Source organism: Pristis pectinata, chromosome 24 (genome assembly GCF_009764475.1).
Source record: "Pristis pectinata isolate sPriPec2 chromosome 24, sPriPec2.1.pri, whole genome shotgun sequence".
NCBI classification, from domain to species: Eukaryota; Metazoa; Chordata; class Chondrichthyes; order Rhinopristiformes; family Pristidae; genus Pristis; species Pristis pectinata.
In genome coordinates, this window is record NC_067428.1 from 28,517,820 (window position 1) to 28,542,042 (window position 24,223).

At 43.6% G+C, this 24,223-nt stretch overlaps 1 protein-coding gene across 8 annotated transcripts in view; it reads left to right on the forward strand.

The window, feature by feature from the left end:
• Positions 1–24,223, forward strand: part of mfsd12a (major facilitator superfamily domain containing 12a) — a 61,382-nt gene that overhangs the window by 22,555 nt on the left and 14,604 nt on the right. For all 8 annotated transcript variants that reach the window (XR_007958150.1, XR_007958149.1, XM_052038208.1 and 5 more), the window contains 6 exons: positions 1,444–1,561; positions 5,646–5,837; positions 10,843–10,935; positions 11,722–11,814; positions 16,689–16,856; positions 22,785–22,879. Coding sequence is in view for 6 of the 8 variants with exons in the window: in XM_052038208.1 (XP_051894168.1) it covers positions 1,444–1,561; positions 5,646–5,837; positions 10,843–10,935; positions 11,722–11,814; positions 16,689–16,856; positions 22,785–22,879 (759 nt within the window). In the remaining 2 variants the exon portion in view is untranslated. The remainder of the gene's footprint in view (positions 1–1,443; positions 1,562–5,645; positions 5,838–10,842; positions 10,936–11,721; positions 11,815–16,688; positions 16,857–22,784; positions 22,880–24,223) is intronic.

Sequence of the window (24,223 nt, forward strand, 5' to 3'; positions counted from 1 at the left end):
ACAGAAGGGCCCTGTGTTTCTCTTTAGCTGCTGGGTATCAGTTTTTATCTGATGTGGTTCTATAAAGTGTCATAGGATTCTTTTTAAATTTCCTTCTCCTATAAGTAGGAGGTTGTAAGAAGCCACTGCAGACTTCCTGGTGTAAATGGTCCTGTAGTGCTATTGGGTAGACTGCTAGCAATTAGTCCCAGTGACAAATGAAGGAAAAGCGATTGTTCCTAAGTCAATAGGGTGAGACTTTGGCATGGGGGAGCCCTGTATAAGGTAGAATTTGCTTGCACCTTCTGCATTTGTCCTTGGTTGTGAAGGCTGGTTGTCTGGAACATGCTGTCAGAATAACCTGGGTGGATAACTACAGTGCATTTTGTAGGTGGTACACACTGTAGCAACTGTGTGCTGCATTGTTAAACATTTCTTGGCACTTCATGGAATGTATTGGCTGAAGACTAAATTTCTATAATTTTGGGAACCTCCTAGAGGAAGCTAAGATGAATCATCCATTCAACACTCCTGATTTGAATGTGGTTGCAAATGTCTTGCCTTTCACTCTTGCATGCTGTCTCTGCCATTGCTGAGGGAGGGTCTCCTCCAGTTAGATGTTTTGATTGTCTACCACTGATTTTGACTGTATGTTAACGGGACTGTGGTGTTTGATCTGAGATACAGGTAGTGAATCGTTTAGTGTTCTCTTTCACAAGCAACTTCTTTGGATAGCATGCTCGTGGTTCTTGTGTAGCTTCATCAGGTTTCTTAATCAGGAGGAGGCTGTTGTCCTGTCAGATCTGTGCCTGTTCCCAACTAAGCAATTGCATCAGTCCCATTCTAAGGAAGGAAGTGCTGGCCCTGGAGAGGGTCCAGAGGAGGTTCACAATGATGATCCCAGGAATGAAAGGCTTAACGTATGAGGAGTGTTTGATGTCTCTGGGTCTGTACTCGATGGAGTTCAGAAGGATAAGGGGAGATCTCACTGAAACCTACCGGATACTGAAAGGTCTGGATAGAATGGATGTGGAGAGGATGTTTCCTTCAGTAGGAGAGTCTAGGATCTGAGGGACACAGCCTCAGAATAAAGGGATGTCCCTTTAAAACTGAGATGAGGAGGGATTTCTTCAGCCAGAGGGTGGCGAATCTGTGGAATTCATTGCCACGGAGGGCTGTGGAGGCCAAGTCATTGGGTGTATTTAAGGCAGAGATTGATGGGTTCTTGACTGGGGGTTAATGGTTACAGGGAGAATGGGGTTGGAAAACAATCAGCCATGATTGAATGGCGGAGCAGACTCGATGGGCTGAATGCCCTAGTTCTGCTGCAGTATCTTATGGCCATTCCCTCCTTATTTCTCTGTAACCTTGCAACTTATTCTCTGTCATGTGCCCATCAAATGTATGTGTAGAAAGTCTTGATCCTGCAACAACTCTAAGCTGTCTCCGTTGTTTCTTTTCTAGGTATGCTTTCACTGTTGTAGCCAACATTGCAGTATATGGGATTGCATGGCTGCTGTTTCACTTTCAAGCTGGAAATGTTGACAACAATCTTGGTAAACAGGATATTCCACTGTTCAGGGTGAGCAACTAAAACTTCTTTTTGTTTTCATTTCATAATTGACCATTTGTTCCTGACGTTTGGATCCACCACCTCTAAATTTTCATGATTTTTGGTTTAACGATGATTTTATACAAGAGTGAAATGTCTTCTGGTGCTTCATAACATTATTAGACAATTTTGACATGAGCCGCACAATTGAGACTAGTGAGCTCCAAGCTGGGTCAATAAAGATGGTCAAAGGAAGGGGTAGGACAAGTGGAGCCTGGGATGCTGAGTGCACAGACGCAGAGGTGGTGAAAGAAGACTGAGATGCTCCAGATCTCTGAATGGGAGGAATGCAGATTTTTAAGATTGTGGAATTTACTGATGTTGGGAGATGGGGAACTAGATGCAAGGATTTCCACAAACCATCTGTTTTCTAGTAAGTTCCCCATTCAGGCAATTTTGAAGTGTCAGCTTCTGTTTTGTGTCTAAAAACTGCCTGAGGCCAGTGATGGTGATGCTCCCACTGCATTAATCATCAACTTCAATGGAAATTGCAGTGGACATCATGTGTTTGGTAAGAAACCACACCACCTCTGCTTCTTCCAGAAGGCTAAGGAATTTGGGCATGTCCCCAGTGACTCTCAAATTTTTTTCTACGTTTGCAACATAGAACATCCTATCCAGATGCATCACAGCTTGGTACGGCAACTGCTTTACCCAAGACGCCAATAAATTCCAGGGAGTTGTGAACGCAGCCCAGTCCGTCACACAAAGTAGCCTCCCCTTCACTGACTCTGTCTACACATCATGCTGCCTTGGGAAAGCAGCCGGCATAACTGAGGATCTCTCCCACCCTGATCATTCTCCCTTCTCCCTTCTCCCCCCTCCCATTGGGCAGGAGATACGAACGGTTGAGAACATGTACGACCAGGCTCAAGGACAGCTTCTATCCGCTGCTATCAGACTCTTGAATGGACCTCTTGTACGCTAAAGATCAACTCTTGATCTCTCAATCTACCTCATCATGGGCCTTGCACTTTATTTGTCTATTTGTACTATACTTTCTCTAACTATATTCTGCATTGTTTTTCTTTCATTTTGTGCTACCTCGATGTAATTTATGGAATGATCTATCTGGATAGCATGCAAATAAGCTTTTTACTGCATCTTGGTACATGTGACAATAATAAACCAATTACCAATTTCTACCCCCTCCTTGCCTCCTAATTCTGATTGGCTGAGAAACAGATAATATATAGCTTAAATTGCCATTGACCAGTTCAAATGTATGCTGCATTAAACAGGCTAATGTAGCATGTCAGGGACTTGACTTTAACCCAGAAGGATTTGATGCTTGAGATTTGTTTGCTCTTTATGGTAAATTGCTATAAGTGCTTTGACAATGCAGAATGTTCCTTTTCCAAATATCCAGTGCCAAATAATCCTAAGCGAGGCAAGTATTCTCTCTAGCTCGGTGCCAACAAAGTGCTTTCGCCAAAACTTCAGAGGAAGTGCTGCACGTGTGGTGTTCTGTTTCTGACACCAGCTGCCCTGTGGTGTTACTGATTTCTGTCAATTAGTACAAATTAGCTTCAGTTTCGCAAGGTGGCCCAGCTAACTGAGAACTATAATAAGGCTGCCAGATTCAATTAACACAACTGGTAAAGAGGGACTTTGATCTAGCAGTCAAGCCTGGGTGTGGAAACTTGGTGGTGATGAAAGGCAACATCTGATGTTTATAAATCTCTCAAACTCTCTGTAGTGAAGTGATTTTTTTAAAAATCTAAGTAAGATTAAATTGTCATCTTGGGTTGCTTTCAAATTTTATTCAACGTTTTGTTTTTGCAATTTGTATTTCAAGTTTATTATTGTCACAGGCATACACAGGGTAGAAATGTCATGAAAATTAGCTTTTTGCAGCGGTAGTACAGTACAAAGACAAACATAAGTCAACAAATTAACAAATACACAATTTGCACATGTGCAAAATAGACAATAAATATTAGTGCAAGATTGAGATGGGGGAAAAAAATGTAGTCTGAGGTAGAATTAGGGTTTTTCAGGTCAGTTCAAGAACCTGATGGCAGTGGGGGAAAAAGCTGTTGTTGAACCTTGAGGTGTGGGTCTTCAGGTTCCTGTATTTTCCATGAAATCCGCGATAGTTTCCTAACTTTTCATTTGAGTTTGAAGTAAAACTGATTCTCAAAAGACGTGGACTGTCTTTCTCTAAACAAAAACCTCTCTCAGTGCCATGAAGTGCTCAATCATCTCCCTGAATGCGAAGTCTGGAGACCTCGGTGTTAGGCGGAGAGTAACTGCTTGACCCAGAACTGAGAACAGACATGGCCATTAATCACACTCATTAACACAACACCCCCTTATCCCCACATCTCCTCCATTTGAGGAAAGTACAACAGGGCTTTGGCAGCGCTTCCGTTTCCAAGGAAGAGACTGGGATGGGACCGACTGCGGCAACTTGCTCTTCACCTGCCCTATTCCTGCAGCCACACCTTGTGAAGTGTGCGTCCAATTGTCCCGGAGGCCTTGTCATTGTGGCTGTCCTGCAAAGTGGAGTGGTCCCTAGCTGGTGAATTGACCTCTGATAGACCCTGGGGCCAAATGCCCAGACCAGCAGATAACCTTTGGGCAGGTCACATGTCAAAGACCTCTGAACTGATTTCAAATGGTACACTGCCAGGGTGTTGATGGGGTCTGTGACAGCTGGATTTTCTCTTATTGGATATTGTCATTGCTCAGCACTTGTGTGGCATGAATGTTACTTTCCACCTATTATCCCAGGCCTGGATATTGTTGCATTTTGGATGTGGACTGCTTCATTACCTGAGGAGGCACAAATGGTGTCGAACATTGTTCAATTTCAGCAGACATCCTTGCGACTGACCTTGTGATTGAGGGAAGGTCAGCAAGCAGCTGAAGATGGTTGGAGATGCAGTGATTCGTCCACCATTGATTTGTGAGTTCAGATGCACCAGGTTTTGATCTGACTTCTAACACTGTGCTATAAACCTGGCTGGTGGTTCTCGATGAAGCTGGCACAAGGTGGGACTGTTCTGGCCTCTTGAAGCATGGCACCTTTTGAACCCTGTGAAATGTGATGGAAAATGATATGGTGCCATTTCTAGGGAAAACAAGGGGGTTGTCTTTGGTGTGCTGGTCAAAATGTAGTCAGTTGTATCACTGATGCAGATTATCTAGTTATTCTCCCATCACGGTCTGTGGAGCTCACTGTTGCTGCCCTGCCGTTCCTACCATAAAGTGAGTCGCCTTCTGAAGAAATTCATCAATTGGAAATGGGGGTTGGGTTGGGAGGGAGGGAGGAAACAGCCGATGTTGTAAATTCTGAAGTAAAACAGAATGCTGCAAATATTCCCAAGATCCCCACCATCTGGGCCATGCCATCTTCTCACAGCTACTGTCAGGCAGGAGGTACAGAAGCCTGAAGTCCCACACCACCAGGTTCAGGAACAGCTACTTCCCTTCAACCCTTCGGTTCTTGAACCAACCTGCACAACCCCAATCACTGAAGTTTGCACTAAAATGGACTTTGTTTTTTGTTCTAATTGTGTTCTTTCTTGTAAAAATTGTTTAATTTATGTTTTTCTTGTGAATGATGCTTTGTGCCTGTGATGCTGCTGCAAGTAAGTTTTTTTTTCATTGCACCTGTGCACACATGGACTTGTGCACGTGACAATAAATTTGACTTGACTTCGATATTTAGCAAGTTGGGCAGCATCTGTGGAGGGAGAAATGGAATGAGCTGAAGGGTCATTGAGCTGAAATGTTAACTCTCTCTCCACAGAATGTTGCCTGTGCTGCTGAGTTTCCAGCACTCTGATTGTAAATCAATTGACATTCTAAAAGTGATGTGAAAATTGCCTAGCAAGTGCAAGTATTTGGAGAATGAATAGCTGCTTTTTGTTTTGGCTTTGCAACTATAATTTATGCTGAACATTTTCATCAAACTTTACTTTATTCCTTCCCTTAATTTCTTTGGAATTAGTGTTTCGTTCCATGTGAATTTGTGTTGGATACTAGGTTTTAAGGTGATAGCAAAGGATACTTTATAACTAATTAAACTGAGTTGATTTGTTTGCAGACCCTGGCACTGGTTGTTGTTGGAATTGGCTTTGTGTCTTCAACACTGTTCCACGTTGGAACTCGGGAGAAAGTAAGGAATGAAGAGGAGGTTGCCACTGAGCATACGCCACTCATCGATGACTCCAGGAAATTCATGAGCCAACCACTGCTACAGTGGAAACATTGGCTGAAGGAATTGTCTTTCTATCATGTAAGTGATCCTGAGGGGTTGCGGACTGCTCTTCACTTGTTTGAAGGTGGGCAAGGGATTGAAAGTTGGTCAACAGCTGGGAAAGACTGGTGTTAACAGCAGTGACCCCTAGAGCCACTACTAGAAGTCGCAGAATCTACAGAGCAGTCACAGAAACGTGATGCTACAATAGGGATGGAGACCATTTGGCTTGTCAGGCCCCTGTCAGCTCGCTGTAAGAGCAATCCGATACCCCTCTTTTTCCATTTACATCTACAAACTCTGGTATAGCATAGTGGTTAGTGTAACGCTATTACGGCACCAGCGACCCGGGTTCAATTCCGGCCGCTGTTTGTAAGGAGTTTGTACGTTCTCCCCGTGTCTGCGTGGGTTTCCTCCCACGTTCCAAAGACGCACGGGTTAAGTTGCGGGCACGCTATGTTGGTGCCGGAAGCGTGGCGACACTTGTAGGCTGCCCCCAGAACTCTCTACACAAGACACATTTCACTGTGCGTTTTGATGTATATGTGACTTCCAACTCCTTTGAATGAGACGATTGAATTTGCCCCTCCTGCTAACAGGAACAGTTTCTCTCCATCTATTCAGTGCATATTTCATGATTTTTTAATTGCTCTTATCAGATATCCTCTGTTCCAAGAGGAACAGCCCCAGTTTCTCTGGTTTATCCTCATCCCTGGAATCATTTTAGACCGGGTGGGTGCAGATTTACTTAAACCCTCCTGTCTTTCCTAAATCATGGCGACCAAAACTGGATCACAGCTCCAGCTGTGGCGAAACCAGTGTATTAAAGCGAGCTTTGTTTGGATTATTATTGCTACGTATGCTGAGATACAGTGGCTATCCATACAGATCATTTCAAGATCCAAGTACATCGGGGTAATACAAGGGAAAAGCAATAACAGAATGCAGAATATAGTGTTACCGTTACAGAGAGAGTGCAGTGCAGGCAGACAATAAGGTGCAAGGTAGATTGTGAGGTCAAGGGTTCACCTTTTATTTTAGAAGAGGTCCATTCAAGAATCTTGTAACATTGGGATATTAAGCCTGCTGATGCATCATGACTTGTTCTCCTTGTGGTATTTATAAAGCCCAGGGTCTATTTTGTTTTCAAACACTTTACCAATCTGCCCGTAGCAAGTGTAACACATGATACAGTTATACCCCATGACCTGTTCTTGTATTCCTTTTAGAATTGCGCCCTGGGGTTTATATTGCCACTTATTCTTTAAATGTAACGCTTCACATTTCTTGGCATTAAATTTCACTCGTCATCTGTCACCCTTCCATTCACCTGTCCATCTCCCTTTGCTCCTATCCTTGGAGTTTGCTGTCCCCTCAAGTTTTGTATCATCTGCAGATTTGGAAATTCTGCTCAGTTCATCCAAATCATTGCTATATTAAAGAAAAGCCTAGTTCTGGCCCCTGTGAAGCTCCACTCTACACTTGCTTCCAGACCAAAGAACCCTTTTACTACTACTGTTTCCAAAATTCTGTCCACATTGCTTCAGCCCCTTTTTGTTCCATGTTTATCAATTTTGATGTGACACCTTTTGAAAGTCCATATATATCACATCAACCACAGTGCCCCCATTGATCCTCTTCCCTAGGCCACTTCTTCCCTTAGCAACCTACGTGCTAATACTTGCTCCATTTGGCCTGGCACAGTTCTCCAGATCAAGTCCAGTGATGTCATCTTCCTTGTTGGGACAGAAATATAATCAAGGAAGGTCTTCTGAGCACACTTCAGAGAATCCTTCCCCCTCCTTCCAACCCCCATTCCCACACTCCCTCCAACCTTCTGTTCTTGCTGTGCCATCCTGTAATCGTATGGCTGAAACCCCCCAGTGTCATTTGTTCCTCAATATTCTTCCCACTAGTTTGCCTGTGGCAGAGTCCCAGTGGTCTGAATGCCCCTCTTTTTGTTCCTTGACTCTAGATGGAGATTTTGTCTTGGATCATTCCAGGATGTCCCCTCTCTCTCTCCAACGCTATTATTCTCAATCAATACAGTAACTTCCCTTCCATTCTTTCCTTCCTTATTATTCTTGGACAACTTGTAGCCAGTGATTTCTTTTTTTTTGGGAATGCATTTCTGTCCTTGAAGGCAGGCTGCAGTTAATAATGCAATATCACAATTCCCAGTGCAGTTTGACCAGTTTGCTTCATGGACTTTTTATATACCTGCATTGTAAACCAATATCTTGGACGGCTCCCTACCCCCTCACAATGGGGCTTTAATGTCTATTCCCTTGTCCAGTTCGTTCACGCTTCTCCGCACCGTGTCGGGGAACCTTCCCACATGAGCACCGCAATGCGGGCCACCTGCCCTGGGAGGATCCCAATTTCCCCAGAACTGGTCCCTAGACTTTCACCTGGTCCCAGTCTAAATGTTTCCCTCCTGCACCGTGTCTCGGTCATGCATTTGTCTCTGCTACCCTCCTATTTCTACAGTACAACAGTGACTTGGAAATTTTGAGGACCTCCTTTTTCTAATCTATCTTTCCTAATTAAAATCTGCCTCCAGGACCTCCTGTCCCTTTTTCCTTTCTATGCAACTTGGTTCTAATATGGACCATGACCCTTGGCTCTATGCCCACCTCCAGAGTTTACAGCACCTGCTTGGTGATGTCATCCATCACCAAGGACCCTCACCATCCGAGTGGGATGTGCCCGCTTCTCGTTACTACCATCAAGGAGGAGGTACAGGAGCCTGCAGACCCGCGCTCGATGTTTCAGGAACAGCTTCTTCCCCTCCACCATGAGATTCCTGAACGGTCCATGGACCGACCTCGTTATTCCTCTTTTGCACTATTTATTCATTTTTGTAACTTGGAGTAATTTTGTCTTTCACTGTACTGCTGCTGCAAAAGAACAAATTTCACGACGTATGTCAGTGATAATAAACCTGATTCTAATGTCCTTAATCCTGGCACCAAGGATACAATCTACAGTCCTGGATTCAATTCATTTCCCTCCCCGGTGAATTCCCCACAACTGTTGCTTTGCTTCTCTGTCCCCATGCAGTTGAGTTGCCTGTGGTACTGTGGTTATGGTTCCTTTTACAATCTGCCAGGAAGTGGGTTTAGATCTGAAAGCGATCCAGTCAGCCGTAATGTGGTACAAATGTAGAACATGAGAAGAATCAAAATCAAAGTTGTTCGGGGTGAGGACAAGTTCTGTCAGGTGGATGAGTGTTGGTGTGCCTAAATGTCTTGTTAGTTTTTTTTGGGCTGTTAGTTGCTTGTGCTATAAAGATCAGAAGTAGATGGCGGGGAGGGTTGTGCCCATGATGGAGCTGGCTGAGCCTACAGCCCTCTGCAGCCTCTGCACATTGGGGCCTCCATATCAGGCGGTGATGCAACCAGTCAGAATGCTCTCCACCGTACATCTGTAGAAATTTTCGTCTTTGGTGATGTACCAAATCTCCTCAAACTCCTATCGACGATTCAAACTTTCTGCTAGGCCACACCACTTGAGTGGAATCCTTGATGCAACAACCTCAGTACGATCTCTTGGGGCTCCCCCACTTATCCCCTGTGATTTACAGCTTGTTTATTTTATCATTGCCGTTGGCCAGTATATTCCCATGAGAACTCAAAAACAAAACTGCAGATGCAAACGCTGGGACTCAGCCAGTCGAGCAGCAGCCATGGAGAGAGAAACCAGTCAACGTTTCTGTTTGTGGACCCTTCCTCTGAACTGAGGAAAGAGTAGAGGGCTAGAGTTTTCAAAGCAGCTGGCGGCAGGAGTGAGGTGCAGGTCTGTGTGGAGATAGGCAAATAAGTACTGACTGTTAACGAGGCGTCTTAAAGAAATGGGGTGAGAAAGGGGCAGAAGCAGAATGGGAAATGATGAGGGAATCGTTGACCAGAAGTTGGAGAGTTCTATGTTCATCCCAGAAGGTTGCAAAGTACCTAGACTGAAGATAAGATGTTGCTGCTCTAATTTACATTGAGTCTCACCGTGGCGGTGGAGGAAGCTACAGACTGGGTCAGGATGAGATTGAAAATTAGTGGCATACAACAGGAGGCTCAGGATCAATCCTGTAGATAGCTGCAGAAACTCCGTAGAGTGACGACCCAATTTGCTTTTGGCTTCTCCAAGGTCGAGGAGACCACACTGAACAGAGAATGCAGTACAATAGACTGGAAGAAGTGCAAGTGAATCGCTGCTTCACCTGGAATAGTTGTTTGGGTCTCTGGGTGGTGGGAAGAGCAGAGCTGAATGGACGAGTGTTCCATCTCCTTGGATTTCATGGGAAGGTGCTGTGAGACCCACAGTGATGGGTGAGGGTGGAAAAGTGGGCCAGGGGGGTCATGAAGTGAGCGGCGCCTGCAAAATGCTCCCTGTCCCTGCTCTCGGAGGCATTAATGGAATCCACCTCTGCTGCTTCCCTTTCTGGATCTGTTACCACCTCTGAAGATGTGGACCAGCCACAAGTGTTTTACAAGCCCTCAGTCTCCCACAGCTATCTCACCTCTACATCTGTCTTCTGCAGTTTTGTGACGGAATCAAAGTATCCAGTCACTGAATTCCCCTTGTGCAAAATCAGCAAATCAAAATTCCACACTGGAGTTGCACGTTGTCCCTGGGTCACAAACAGGTTGTCTTTACAGATGTCCATAAGTCTGTTTTTGACTACAAATCAGAAAATGCACGAGTCACTCTATAGTAACCATTCCTCCACAGTACTGTGAATGATGTTGATCAGGGCCAATTAACAGAACATTGACTTGTCTTCCCTGCCTGGTTCCCTGGCCCAACTCGTCCATGCTGACCACGGTGCCTGCCAAGCTAGTCCTATTTGCCCGCGTTTGGCCCATATCCCTCTTAAACCCCTCCCATCCATATCCTTATCCAAATGTCTGAAGTGCTTCTGAGGCATGGTCTTGAGTTTCTCAAACCCGCCCCAAATGTTCCTTGAACTTTGAGCAGTCACACATGCTTGCTGGGATTATTGGCAGACTAGTTGGTCTTTGCTAAAAGGATTCTCTTCTTTTGACAGGTGGCCTTTTTGTACATGTGCACTCGACTAATGATCAACCTCTCGCAGGTCTACATTGCAATGTACCTAACCTACACTCTAAAGCTACCAAAGGTATGTGCTGATGAATGTATGCTTATTTGCAGACTGTTTTGCTGAGATCTGTAAAGTCCAGGGTAACAATTGTTTAGCTTGTTAAAATGTCAGGAATTTCGTGTTGATGAATAACCAGGATAAGTGTATTAGAACATTGGTCCCATGACTGACTGTATCTGAGTGAGCCCACGCTGTTTGAAACAACAGGCCAGGGAATTTCCACTGGTGATTTGGCCAATATTTCTCCCTTCTCCATTCAAAACTGCTTATTCATCTGCATTTGGGACCTTTTCTGTAAGACCCAAGACGGCATCAAAATTTAAGTCTGGGAGCCTGATAAAATGGTATTTGTTGCCACCTTCTGGCCAAACAAAGTACAGCACCCTCGTACAAGTGTAGAGGGAACGTGGGGGACAGGGGCTGATGAGAGAGATCTGAGAGCTGGCATAGGCTTGATGGGCTGAATGGCCTCTCTATCACAAGGAAATGTGAAATCTTATCTTCCTCCCCATCCTCCTTCATAATTCTTGCATCTTCACCTGATGGTGCTTGTGGAGTAGGGCACATACCTTACAATAGTGAAGGACTTGAGATCCACACAAAACATTTAGAAAAACAAATGGGTTTTATCTGCTTTCATTTAACGTTCACTTTGCAGCTTCCACAGGAGGAAGAAAGGGATAAGGGAGCTTTGGATGTGCACTTCAATTGTCCCTTTGTCCAGTGTACCATTGTTTGCAGTATGTGAATAAAATGTTGGTTTTGTTGAATATGGACATTATTTGAATTCCTTTCTTTTCGCAGAACTACATTGCCGTGATCCCTCTGGTGATGTACGTCAGTGGATTTCTGTCTTCATTCCTCATGAAACCTGTGAATAAACATATTGGCAGGAATGTGAGTGCTGGTAGAATTGTAAATGTTAAAATCCTACTTGGTGCAAGCTTCATTGCAGGTGTTGACACAATGAATACTATCTTAATTTTTTTCCCTACAAGTGAAATTTTTTTTTTAAATCAAGTCTATTCAGGGAGGGTGGGAGTAGTGAGAATGTTTTACAGATTGTAAAATTACAATGAGGTAATTTGGGGGCAGGTGAAATGCTGAATGTACAGAAATTTAATTTTAAAACATCTAGATTAGATCTTTTTTTAAAAAAAACCAGTAGAATTCTATTGTTTAGAAAAGTCCTTTTGACCTTTACACCCATGCTGACAATTAGCCACAAATAACTTTCCCCAAACACTTGAGGTTGGAGAGAAAGTCTGTACATTTATCGTTAGTAAGGCTCGTGTGGCTTCTACTTTCACAACTGAAAGCTGCAATGCACCTGTGAACTTAAACTAAATTGCTTCTGCTCTTTTATTCAGAAAAGCAGTTAATTATCTCCAGATCGAGGAGAGCAGATGCTAGTACAGAGGATTGTTGCACTCTGCCCCGGTTTTTAAAAAAAAATTCCCCAGTTTGAGTCATCCCATTGTTTTATTTTAACTTTGCCACAAGTTGGATGAATAACCTATAAGTCATTTTGTTCCTGTGAGGGAGAGAAAATTGACAAGAAGCTGCACAATTTTAAATGTAAGGAAAGCTGTTTTAAATCTGCAAAGTGCAGTGCCTGCAACAGAGTTCCCTCCTCCTTTATCCTTGGCATTTTTGAATGTGATGTTTGGCTTTACAAGTTGGTTAAACTGGTTCAGGCAGAAAACCTGGAGATTCACCTTGATTACCAATAGTCTCTAAATTATTGAAAGAAAAGCAATGCTAGAAATAGTCAGCAGGTCAGGCAGGATCTGTGGAGATGAACGGCTAATGTTTACCACGTTACCAGTTGAAATTTCTGGCCAAGACCCTTTATCCAGTCCATTTCCCTCCACAGATGCTACTTGACCTGCTGAGTTCCTCCAGCATTGTGTTTTTTTTTTTCCCAGATTCGAATATCTGCAGTCTATTGTGTCTACGTTAAAGTCCAGCTGTTCAAGAACTTTCCATAAAGTGCAGATTCGAATATCTGCAGTCTATTGTGTCTACGTTAAAGTCCAGCTGTTCAAGAACTTTCCATAAAGTGCAGATTCGAATATCTGCAGTCTATTGTGTCTACGTTAAAGTCCAGCTGTTCCAGAACTTTCCATAAAGTGCAGATTCGAATATCTGCAGTCTATTGTGTCTACGTTAAAGTCCAGCTGTTCAAGAACTTTCCATAAAGTGCAGATTCGAATATCTGCAGTCTATTGTGTCTACGTTAAAGTCCAGCTGTTCAAGAACTTTCCATAAAGTGCAGATTCGAATATCTGCAGTCTATTGTGTCTACGTTAAAGTCCAGCTGTTCAAGAACTTTCCATAAAGTGCAGATTCGAATATCTGCAGTCTATTGTGTCTACGTTAAAGTCCAGCTGTTCAAGAACTTTCCATAAAGTGCAGATTCGAATATCTGCAGTCTATTGTGTCTACGTTAAAGTCCAGCTGTTCAAGAACTTTCCATAAAGTGCAGATTCGAATATCTGCAGTCTATTGTGTCTACGTTAAAGTCCAGCTGTTCAAGAACTTTCCATAAAGTGCAGATTCGAATATCTGCAGTCTATTGTGTCTACGTTAAAGTCCAGCTGTTCAAGAACTTTCCATAAAGTGCAGATTCGAATATCTGCAGTCTATTGTGTCTACGTTAAAGTCCAGCTGTTCAAGAACTTTCCATAAAGTGCAGATTCGAATATCTGCAGTCTATTGTGTCTACGTTAAAGTCCAGCTGTTCAAGAACTTTCCATAAAGTGCAGATTCGAATATCTGCAGTCTATTGTGTCTACGTTAAAGTCCAGCTGTTCAAGAACTTTCCATAAAGTGCAGATTCGAATATCTGCAGTCTATTGTGTCTACGTTAAAGTCCAGCTGTTCAAGAACTTTCCATAAAGTGCAGATTCGAATATCTGCAGTCTATTGTGTCTACGTTAAAGTCCAGCTGTTCAAGAACTTTCCATAAAGTGCAGATTCGAATATCTGCAGTCTATTGTGTCTACGTTAAAGTCCAGCTGTTCAAGAACTTTCCATAAAGTGCAGATTCGAATATCTGCAGTCTATTGTGTCTACGTTAAAGTCCAGCTGTTCAAGAACTTTCCATAAAGTGCAGATTCGAATATCTGCAGTCTATTGTGTCTACGTTAAAGTCCAGCTGTTCCAGAACTTTCCATAAAGTGCAGATTCGAATATCTGCAGTCTATTGTGTCTACGTTAAAGTCCAGCTGTTCCAGAACTTTCCATAAAGTGCAGATTCGAATATCTGCAGTCTATTGTGTCTACGTTAAAGTCCAGCTGTTCAAGAACTTTTCCATAAAGTGCAGATTCGAATATCTGCAGTCTATTGTGTCTACGTTAAAGTCCAGCTGTTCAAGAACTTCCATAAAGTGCAGATTCGAATATCTGCAGTCTATTGTGTCTACGTTAAAGTCCAGCTGTTCAAGAACTTTCCATAAAGTGCAGATTCGAATATCTGCAGTCTATTGTGTCTACGTTAAAGTCCAGCTGTTCAAGAACTTTCCATAAAGTGCAGATTCGAATATCTGCAGTCTATTGTGTCTACGTTAAAGTCCAGCTGTTCAAGAAACTTTCCATAAAGTGCAGATTCGAATATCTGCAGTCTATTGTGTCTACGTTAAAGTCCAGCTGTTCAGAACTTTCCATAAAGTGCAGATTCGAATATCTGCAGTCTATTGTGTCTACGTTAAAGTCCAGCTGTTCAAGAACTTTCCATAAAGTGCAGATTCGAATATCTGCAGTCTATGTGTCTACGTTAAAGTCCAGCTGTTCAAGAACTTTCCATAAAGTGCAGATTCGAATATCTGCAGTCTATGTGTCTACGTTAAAGTCCAGCTGTTCAAGAACTTTCCATAAAGTGCAGATTCGAATATCTGCAGTCTATTGTGTCTACGTTAAAGTCCAGCTGTTCAAGAACTTTCCATAAAGTGCAGATTCGAATATCTGCAGTCTATTGTGTCTACGTTAAAGTCCAGCTGTTCAAGAACTTTCCATAAAGTGCAGATTCGAATATCTGCAGTCTATTGTGTCTACGTTAAAGTCCAGCTGTTCAAGAACTTTCCATAAAGTGCAGATTCGAATATCTGCAGTCTATTGTGTCTACGTTAAAGTCCAGCTGTTCAAGAACTTTCCATAAAGTGCAGATTCGAATATCTGCAGTCTATTGTGTCTACGTTAAAGTCCAGCTGTTCAAGAACTTTCCATAAAGTGCAGATTCGAATATCTGCAGTCTATTGTGTCTACGTTAAAGTCCAGCTGTTCAAGAACTTTCCATAAAGTGCAGATTCGAATATCTGCAGTCTATTGTGTCTACGTTAAAGTCCAGCTGTTCAAGAACTTTCCATAAAGTGCAGATTCGAATATCTGCAGTCTATTGTGTCTACGTTAAAGTCCAGCTGTTCAAGAACTTTCCATAAAGTGCAGATTCGAATATCTGCAGTCTATTGTGTCTACGTTAAAGTCCAGCTGTTCAAGAACTTTCCATAAAGTGCAGATTCGAATATCTGCAGTCTATTGTGTCTACGTTAAAGTCCAGCTGTTCAAGAACTTTCCATAAAGTGCAGATTCGAATATCTGCAGTCTATTGTGTCTACGTTAAAGTCCAGCTGTTCAAGAACTTTCCATAAAGTGCAGATTCGAATATCTGCAGTCTATTGTGTCTACGTTAAAGTCCAGCTGTTCAAGAACTTTCCATAAAGTGCAGATTCGAATATCTGCAGTCTATTGTGTCTACGTTAAAGTCCAGCTGTTCAAGAACTTTCCATAAAGTGCAGATTCGAATATCTGCAGTCTATTGTGTCTACGTTAAAGTCCAGCTGTTCAAGAACTTTCCATAAAGTGCAGATTCGAATATCTGCAGTCTATTGTGTCTACGTTAAAGTCCAGCTGTTCAAGAACTTTCCATAAAGTGCAGATTCGAATATCTGCAGTCTATTGTGTCTACGTTAAAGTCCAGCTGTTCAAGAACTTTCCATAAAGTGCAGATTCGAATATCTGCAGTCTATTGTGTCTACGTACAGTATCCATAAAGTGCAGATTCGAATATCTGCAGTCTATTGTGTCTACGTTAAAGTCCAGCTGTTCAAGAACTTTCCATAAAGTGCAGATTCGAATATCTGCAGTCTATTGTGTCTACGTTAAAGTCCAGCTGTTCAAGAACTTTCCATAAAGTGCAGATTCGAATATCTGCAGTCTATTGTGTCTACGTTAAAGTCCAGCTGTTCAAGAACTTTCCATAAAGTGCAGATTCGAATATCTGCAGTCTATTGTGTCTACGTTAAAGTCCAGCTGTTCAAGAACTTTCCATAAAGTGCAGATTCGAATATCTGCAGTCTATTGTGTCTACGTTAAAGTCCAGCTGTTCAAGAACTTTCCATAAAGTGCTGGACTTAGTGGATGAACCATCCACTTAGTCCAGCACTTTATAGAAAGTTCTTTCACCATGTTTCAAATTCTGGACATTATTGCACCCTTATTCACTTGGGTTAAGTGAACCAACAACAAACAGGCAGGTCCAAGAGATTGGGACTATTTTATGAAGGACTGACACCACAGTGCTTTAGTTGGACTGAACTACCTAGGCTCGTGGTTACAATTCAGTAACAAACCTTGTGAAGAAGACGTCTTTCCCTTTGAGCCAATTGGAAAGGATCTTGTGCTGCGCCTGTTTGTCAATATTGCTAGCTTCTGTTCCTTTTCCCAGCCATTAGTCACTTACCTGTATCTCTCATTTTTTTCTTCCCTCTTAGATGACCTACTTTCTTGGGATTGTGATGATCCTGGCATTCGCTTATTGGGTCTGGTATTTTCAGATCGAGAAGAGTATATTCGGAGCTGCAGTCCTTCTCGGCAGTGGCTCTGCCACTATTTTGGTGACCTCCCTCTCTATGACTGCCGATCTCATAGGAGAAAACACTGTAAGAAATTGGGATGATCAGTAAAACGGTGTGAAAGCTGTGTGTAACTGGGTGGAGCAATGCAATGTTCTGTAGCAAGCCTACCTCAGAGAGACTGGCGTGTGGATCAGTTTGTTGCATCTATTTCGTCTTCTCTCCTGGAAGCTCTGACTAGAAACCAGCAGTGGTAAACCCCTACAAATGATCGCACCAAAGTAAGCACAGCCACCAGACCTAGAGTGTAATTTCACTACTCGGAGACCAGCATTTTCACTACATTCTGGGCTGTTAATTTGTTGTATCTGGGCAGCAGTTTAAAGAGCAGGGAAGAGAGAGTTTGGGGATATTGCAATGTGCCAGACAGAACCAAGCTCATTTTCACCCCTTCCTTTCGCTCTCTCTCTCCCCCCAAGTATCTCCTCGTGTGCTTTAGGGAGCACCAAAGTCTCAGCTTTCCTGTATCTAGTAACTCAAATGGAATGCATGGTGAGTGAAGGGATCTTGGTCCCTGTGTGGGTCTGTCGAGAACAAACTACATCCCTGTCCTTCAGGGGGAAAGCTGCACTGCTCTACTTCTGTCTCTCCTGGTGACCCTCCTGGCCAAGCAGCTAGCTCTGGGCAAATCAGTGATATGGGTGGGATCCCACTCGGAGTAACTAACACATGGAGACTGTTATCAACAACCAAACCTGGTGGCTGTGTGTGGGGTATAGATTGAGAAGATGTTTCGGCCTAGTCAGGATTTAAACCTGGGTCCAAGTGATGAGGGTGGAGCTAACCTGCTGCCTCATTCAGCTCTTGAAGTCGATATGAAGTGGTAGAGGACCCAAGTCATTCCAGAACATCGAACAGTACAGCACAGGAACAGACCTTTCAGCCCACAATTTTGTGCTGAACCAATTACATTAGTAATATAATGCCCAACTAAACTAATCCCTTCTGCCTACACTATGTCCATATCCTAGCATTTCCCTCACATCCATGTGCTTATCTAAGAGCTTCTTGAATGCCCCTATCAGATTTGCCTCCACCATCACCCCAGACAGTGCATTCCAGGCACCCACCACTCTCTGTGTGTGTGTGTGGGGGGGGGGGGGGAATAAAACTTGCCCCCCTCTCAACTTAAATGCATGCCCTCTGCTATTGGACATTTCAACCCTGGGGAAAAGATACTGGCTGTCTAGTCTGTCTATGCCTCTTATTTTACAAACTTCTATCAGATCTCCCCTCGGCCTCCGCTGCTCCAGAGAGAACAACCCAAGTTTGTCCAACCTATCCTCATAGCACATGCCCTCTAATCCAGGCAGCATCCTGGTAAACCTCTTATGCACCCTCTCCAAAGCCTTGATATCCTTCCTATAATGGGGCCACCAGAACTGAATGCAATACTCCAGATGTGGCCTAACTAAAGTTTTTATATATAAAGCTGCAGCATAACTTCCTGACTCTTGAACTCAGTGCCTCGACTACTGAAGGCAAGCATGCTATATGCTGTCTATACCACTCTATCAACCTGTGTAGCTGCTTTCAGGCAGCTATGAACTTGGACCCCAAGATCCCTTTTGCTCATCAACACTTAAGGGTCTTGCCATTAACAGTGTACTGTCCCTGTACATTGGATCTCCCAAGGTGCAACACTTCACATTTGGCTGGGTTGAAGTCCATCTGCCATTTCTCTGCCCTTATCTGCAACTGATCTACATCACGCTGTATCCTTTGCCAGTCTTCGACACTATCCACAACACCACCAATCTTCGTATCATCTGCAAACTTACTAACCCACCCATGTACACTTTCATCCAGGCCATTTATATACATCACGAACAGCAGAGGTCCCAGTGCGGAACAGTGAGGAACACCACTAGTCACAGACCTCCAGCTAGAATAAGTCCCATCGACCGCTACCCTCTGTCTTCTACGGGCAAGCCAGTTCTGATTCCAAATGGCCAAATCACCATGGATCCCATGCATCTTAATCTTCTGGCTAAGCCTCCCATGAGGGACCTTGTCAAACACCTTACTAAAATCCAGGTAGACAACATCCACAGCTCTACCTTCTTCAATCACCCTCATCAAAAAACTCAATCAAGTTAGTAAGGCACGACTTGCCCTGCACAAAGCCATTCTGACTGTCCCTACTTAAGCTATGGTTTTCCAAATGCTCATAAATCCTGTCCCTAAGAATCCTCTCCAGTAACTTCCCTACCACCAATGTGAGACTCACCAGTCCATAGTTCCAGGTTTATCCCTGGTTCCCTTCTTGAGTAATGGAACAACGTTAGCTGCTTGCCAATCCTCCAGGACCTCGCCTGTTACTAGAGAGGAGACAAAGGTATTGATCAAGGCCCCAGCAATCTCATCCCTTGCCTCTCTCAAGTCTCCAGGGCCTAATAGGATTTACCTGGGGTATATCCCATCAGGCCCTGGGACCTTATCCACCTTAATGCTCTTTAAGAGACCCAACACTACCTTTATCTGCAAGTGCCCTCACATATTAGCATGCTCCACACTGATCTCCCTACCCTCCATGTCCTTCTCCTTGGTAAATACTGATGCAAAGTACTCATTAAGGACCTCACCCACATCCTCCGCTTCCAAGCACGTTTCCTCCTTTATCCTTGAGTGGTCCTACCCTCTCCCTAGTTATCCTCTTGATGTATGCATAGAATGTCTTGGGATTCTCTTTAATCCTACTTGCCAAGGACTTTTCATGGCCCTTCCTGGCTTTCCTAATTCCCTTCTTGAGTTCCTTTCTGGCTTCTTTATAATCCTCGTGCTTTGTTTGATCCTAGCTTCCTAAGCTTTACATACTTTTCCTTTCTCTTCTTGACTAAATTCACCACTTCTCTTGACATCCGAGGTTCTGGCACCCTGCCAACCTTGTCCTTCTCACTGGAACATACCTGTCCTGTACTCTGTGCAGTTGGTCTTAAAACAACCTCCACTGTCAGATGTGGACTTGCCCAAAAACAGCTGTGTCCAATTAACACTAGTTCCTGCCTAATGCTCCCGTAATTTGCCCTTCTCCAATTTAATACTCTCCCACAAGGTCCATACTTATCTCTTGCTATCTTAAAACTGAAGGAGTTGTGGTCACTGTTCCCTAACTGTTCTCCCACTGAAAGGTTGGTCACCTGGCCAGGCTCGTTACCCAACACCAGGTCTAGTACGGCCCCTCCTCTCGTTGGACTATCGACAAATTGATTCAAGAAACCCTCCTGATTCTGCCCCGTCTAAGCTCCTTACACTAGTTTACATTAGGGAAGTTGAAATCCCCCACAACAACCCTATTAGTTTTACACTTTTTCCCTAATCTGCCTGCGTATCTGTTCCTCAATGTCCTGGTGGCTACTGGGGGTGTCTGTAGTATAATCTCATCAGGGTGATTGCACCTCTTATTTTTGAGTTCTACCCATATAGACTCAGTGGGCGAGCCCTCCATTATGTCCCCTCTGAGTGCAGCTTTGATATTGTCCCTTAATGCCAACCTTGTCCTTAATGATAAGGTTCTTATTTCTGCCAGTCTGATCATTGTGAGGACTGCCCCCCCCTGTGGCTGCCCTGTACAGATGGACAGATCCATGCCATTCAATGAAGAAGAAGACTTGGTGTTGGAAATGCATTTGGAAATTACATCTCAAATTCTGTGTACAATTAGAAAAGCGTACAGAAGAGCCCAGTGTACATTGTGACAACTGTCTTTCTTGTCTCTCCTGCCACCCTTTGCCTCAGTTTAGCATGAATAACTATATTGAGATTTTCCATGTTTAATTGTAAAATGGGATAATTCCCGATCTTTAGTTTAGAATAAGAATCTGGAACTATAATCTCACTTAAACCAATCCCTGTGTGAGTGCTAATTATAGACAATGAGGGTGAGATGACCCTTTGGTAGCAAAGGGTAAACTCAGGAGGGTATTGGCTGCCAATTGACTCAACTTTGCGTGTTCAATTCTGATGCCAATGGGATAACATGTGGAAGTGTGTCCATCCAGTAACGGATGCACTCACTTGCATTTGGGGGTAGTGACCAGAGATTGATTTTTCTTTTCTCCGTGTGTGTGTGTGTGCGCGCGCGCACTATCACCAACAACTGCCTACTCATCCATCCTGATGCACACAGCATTGATCTGTTGCTGCCTAATCCTCGGTTTCCTTAAGCCACATGGATTCACATCTGCTTGTCCCTGAATCAGGAGCAGTAGGTAATTTTATCAACAAATTTCTGCTCATTTCCTCACTTGCATTAACTCCATCATTGTGCTGCCTCTTGCTTCTTACGTCTTACCTGGAAGTACTAGCTGTTCATTTCAGTCATACAAGAGGTTAATTCAACTCTGCAGTTGGGGAAGCCTCTGTTTGGGGTGGAACACTGGTTTTGCAGCCCGTCCCATGAGGTCTATTTTCTTTAACGCCCACTTTGTTACAAAGGTGACTGACTGGTTCTTGCAACTAAATTATCTGATAGTAGAGCTTAATCTAGCCATCCTTATCAGCAGGGGTGGTCACGTGAGTGATAATCAGTAGTATAGAACTTGTTACTAAACTAGTAATCCAGTGGCCCCAGGGGGAAGTAGATTAAAGTTAGTTAATGAATCTAAAATTAGTTAAATCAGAAATTTAAGTCTAGTGTCAGTTGTGAAAACATAAGACCACTGGAATGTTATAAAACCCTATTTGTTCACCAGTGTTATTTGAGGGTCTGGCTGAGGTTCCTGATCCATAGGAGTAAATGCCCCCTGGGAATGGTCTTGCAAGCCAATTCTCTTGAGACACTTGGGGATTGGCAATTAATGTTGAACTTTCTACCAATGACCACACTCTTGGAGGGTCATGTGTGAAATGGTGGCTGCAGCCAACCGATGTTATTCTTTGCTTCTATCGCTATAATCAAAGTAATTTCTCATCTAGAACTCTGTCATATAAGGATTAAAAATAAGGTTTCACTTATTTCAAGATGCAGATGAGGTAAAGCATTTTGGCACACTGGCCTTCATCAGTCAGGGCAGTGAGTACAGAAGCTGGGATGTCATGTTGCAATTGTACAAGATGTTGGTGAAGCTGCAAAACTGAATATTGTGTTCAGTTTTGCTCACCCTGCTATGGGAAAGATGCCATTAAGATGGAAAGAGTGCGGAAAAGATTTGAGGATGGTGCCAGAACTCTAGACTGAGTGAAAGAGAGGTTGAGCAAGCTGGGACTTTATTCATTGGAATGTAGGAGAATGAGGGAATCTTTATAGAACTGTATAAAATGAGGGGCATAGATGTGGTCAATGCGCACAGTCTTTTTCCCAGGGTAGGGGGATCAGACAGCATAGGTTTAAGGCGAGAGATTTAATAGGAACCTGAGGGGCAACTTTTTCACCCAGAGGGTGGTTAGTATATGGAGTAAGCTGCCAGAGGAAGTGGTTGAGGCAGGTACAATAACAACATTTGAAAGACACTTGGATGGGTACACGGATAGGAAAAGTTTAGAGGGATATGGGACAAGCTTAGATGGGCATCTTGATCAGCATGGACCAGTTGGGCCAAAGGGCCTGTTTCTATGCTGTACAACCCTTGAGTTGATGGTCATCGGCGCACTTAACAGATGACAGATACAGAGTCTGTGAATGTTTTCAGTAGATCTTTGAGTGCAGGTGGATGGGAATGTGGAAGTGTGGTTACAACCAGGTCCACTGTGATCTAATGGTGCAGCAGATATGAGGGGGACCAAGTGGTCTACTTCTGTAGATCCTCATGGAAAGAGGAGATGTGATGCTAATAGCCTCCTGTAGTTCCAAGTTCATTTTCATCTTGTCATTAACTGATCAGCTGTGCAGCCTGACTATCACTGGGTGTCGCTCTTGCTGAGGTGATGCATATAATGACTTCATGCATCAGTGCAGCTCTTGAGGTTCTCCAAGATGAGCTCAGCAGTGACTTGTTCCTTTGTTTCCCTTTGCAGCAAAGTGGAGCCTTTGTCTACGGATCCATGAGTTTCACAGATAAAGTAGCCAATGGATTAGCTGTGCTCATTATTCAGGGTCTCCATCCCTGCAAGTAAGTTTACATCTGAACTTTTGGATTTTTTTGAAAGATTTATTTATTAGTCACACGTACATTGAAACACACGGTGAAAAGTCTTTGCGTAGAGTGTTCTGGGGGCAGCGCACAAGTGTCGTCACACTTCCGGTGCCAACATAGCATGCCCACAGCTTCCTAACCCGTATGCCTCTTTTTTTTTGGAATGTGGGAGGAAACCGGAGCACCCGGAGGAAACCCACACAGACGCAGGGAGAACGTACAAACTCCTTACAGACAGCGGCCAGAATTGAACCCGGGTCACTGGTGTTGTAATAGCGTTACGCTAACCGCTACACTACCAGTCTTGGCCTTCTGCCTATTGGTTGCATTGGGAAGTACTTGATGCCAATTATTGTATGCTTTAAGCCTCTGTTTTAGTGTCCCTCTTCACTATTTTGGAGAATTAAGCTTGGGTATGTTAAGGAATGCTTTAGTGGAAAGGGTGTAGAAAAGATTTAAGAGTGTTACTGAGGACTGGAGGGCTTGAGTTATGAGAAGCTGGATAGGCTGGGACTGATTTTCCTGAAGCAAATGAGGCTGAGGGGTGACCTGGTGGAGGTATTGAAATTCATGAGGGGGCATAGATAAGGTGAGTGGTCAGTCTTTTTCTCAGGGTCAGGGAGTCTAAAACTGGAGGGCACAGGTTTAAAGTGAGAGGGGTAAGATTTAAAGTGGACCTGAGGGGCAAATCCTTTTTCCCCCACACAGGGCGGTCGGTATGTGAAATGAGCTGCCAGAGGAAGTGGAAGGGGCGGCTACAATTACAACATCTAAAAGATATTTAGACAGGTACGTGGATTGGAAAGGTTTAGAGGATATGGGCCAAACACGGGCAGATGGGACTACTCGGGTAAGCACCTTGGTTGGCTTGGAAGAGTTGGGCCACAGGGCCTGTGCTGTATAACATGGACTTTATGATGCTATAATGGATCTCAAGTTCAGTAAAATAGCCAGCATAAGCAAAGACCCCACCCACCCCAGATGTTTTTTCTTCTTCCCCCTCCCATTGGGCAGAAGATACAAAAGCCTGAAAGCACGTACCACCAAGGACAAAGATAGCTTCTATCCCGCTGTTACAAGACTATTAAATGGTTCCCTTGTACAATAAATGGACTTTTAAATCTACCTTGTTATGACCTTGCACCTTATTGTCCACCTGCACTTTCCCTGTAGCTGTTATACTTTATTCTGCATTCAGTTATTGTTTTACCTTGTACTATCTCAGTGTACCGTGTGATGAATTGATCAATATGAATGGTATGCAAGACAAGTTTTTCACTGTACCTCGGTACAAGTGACAATAATAAACCAATACCAACA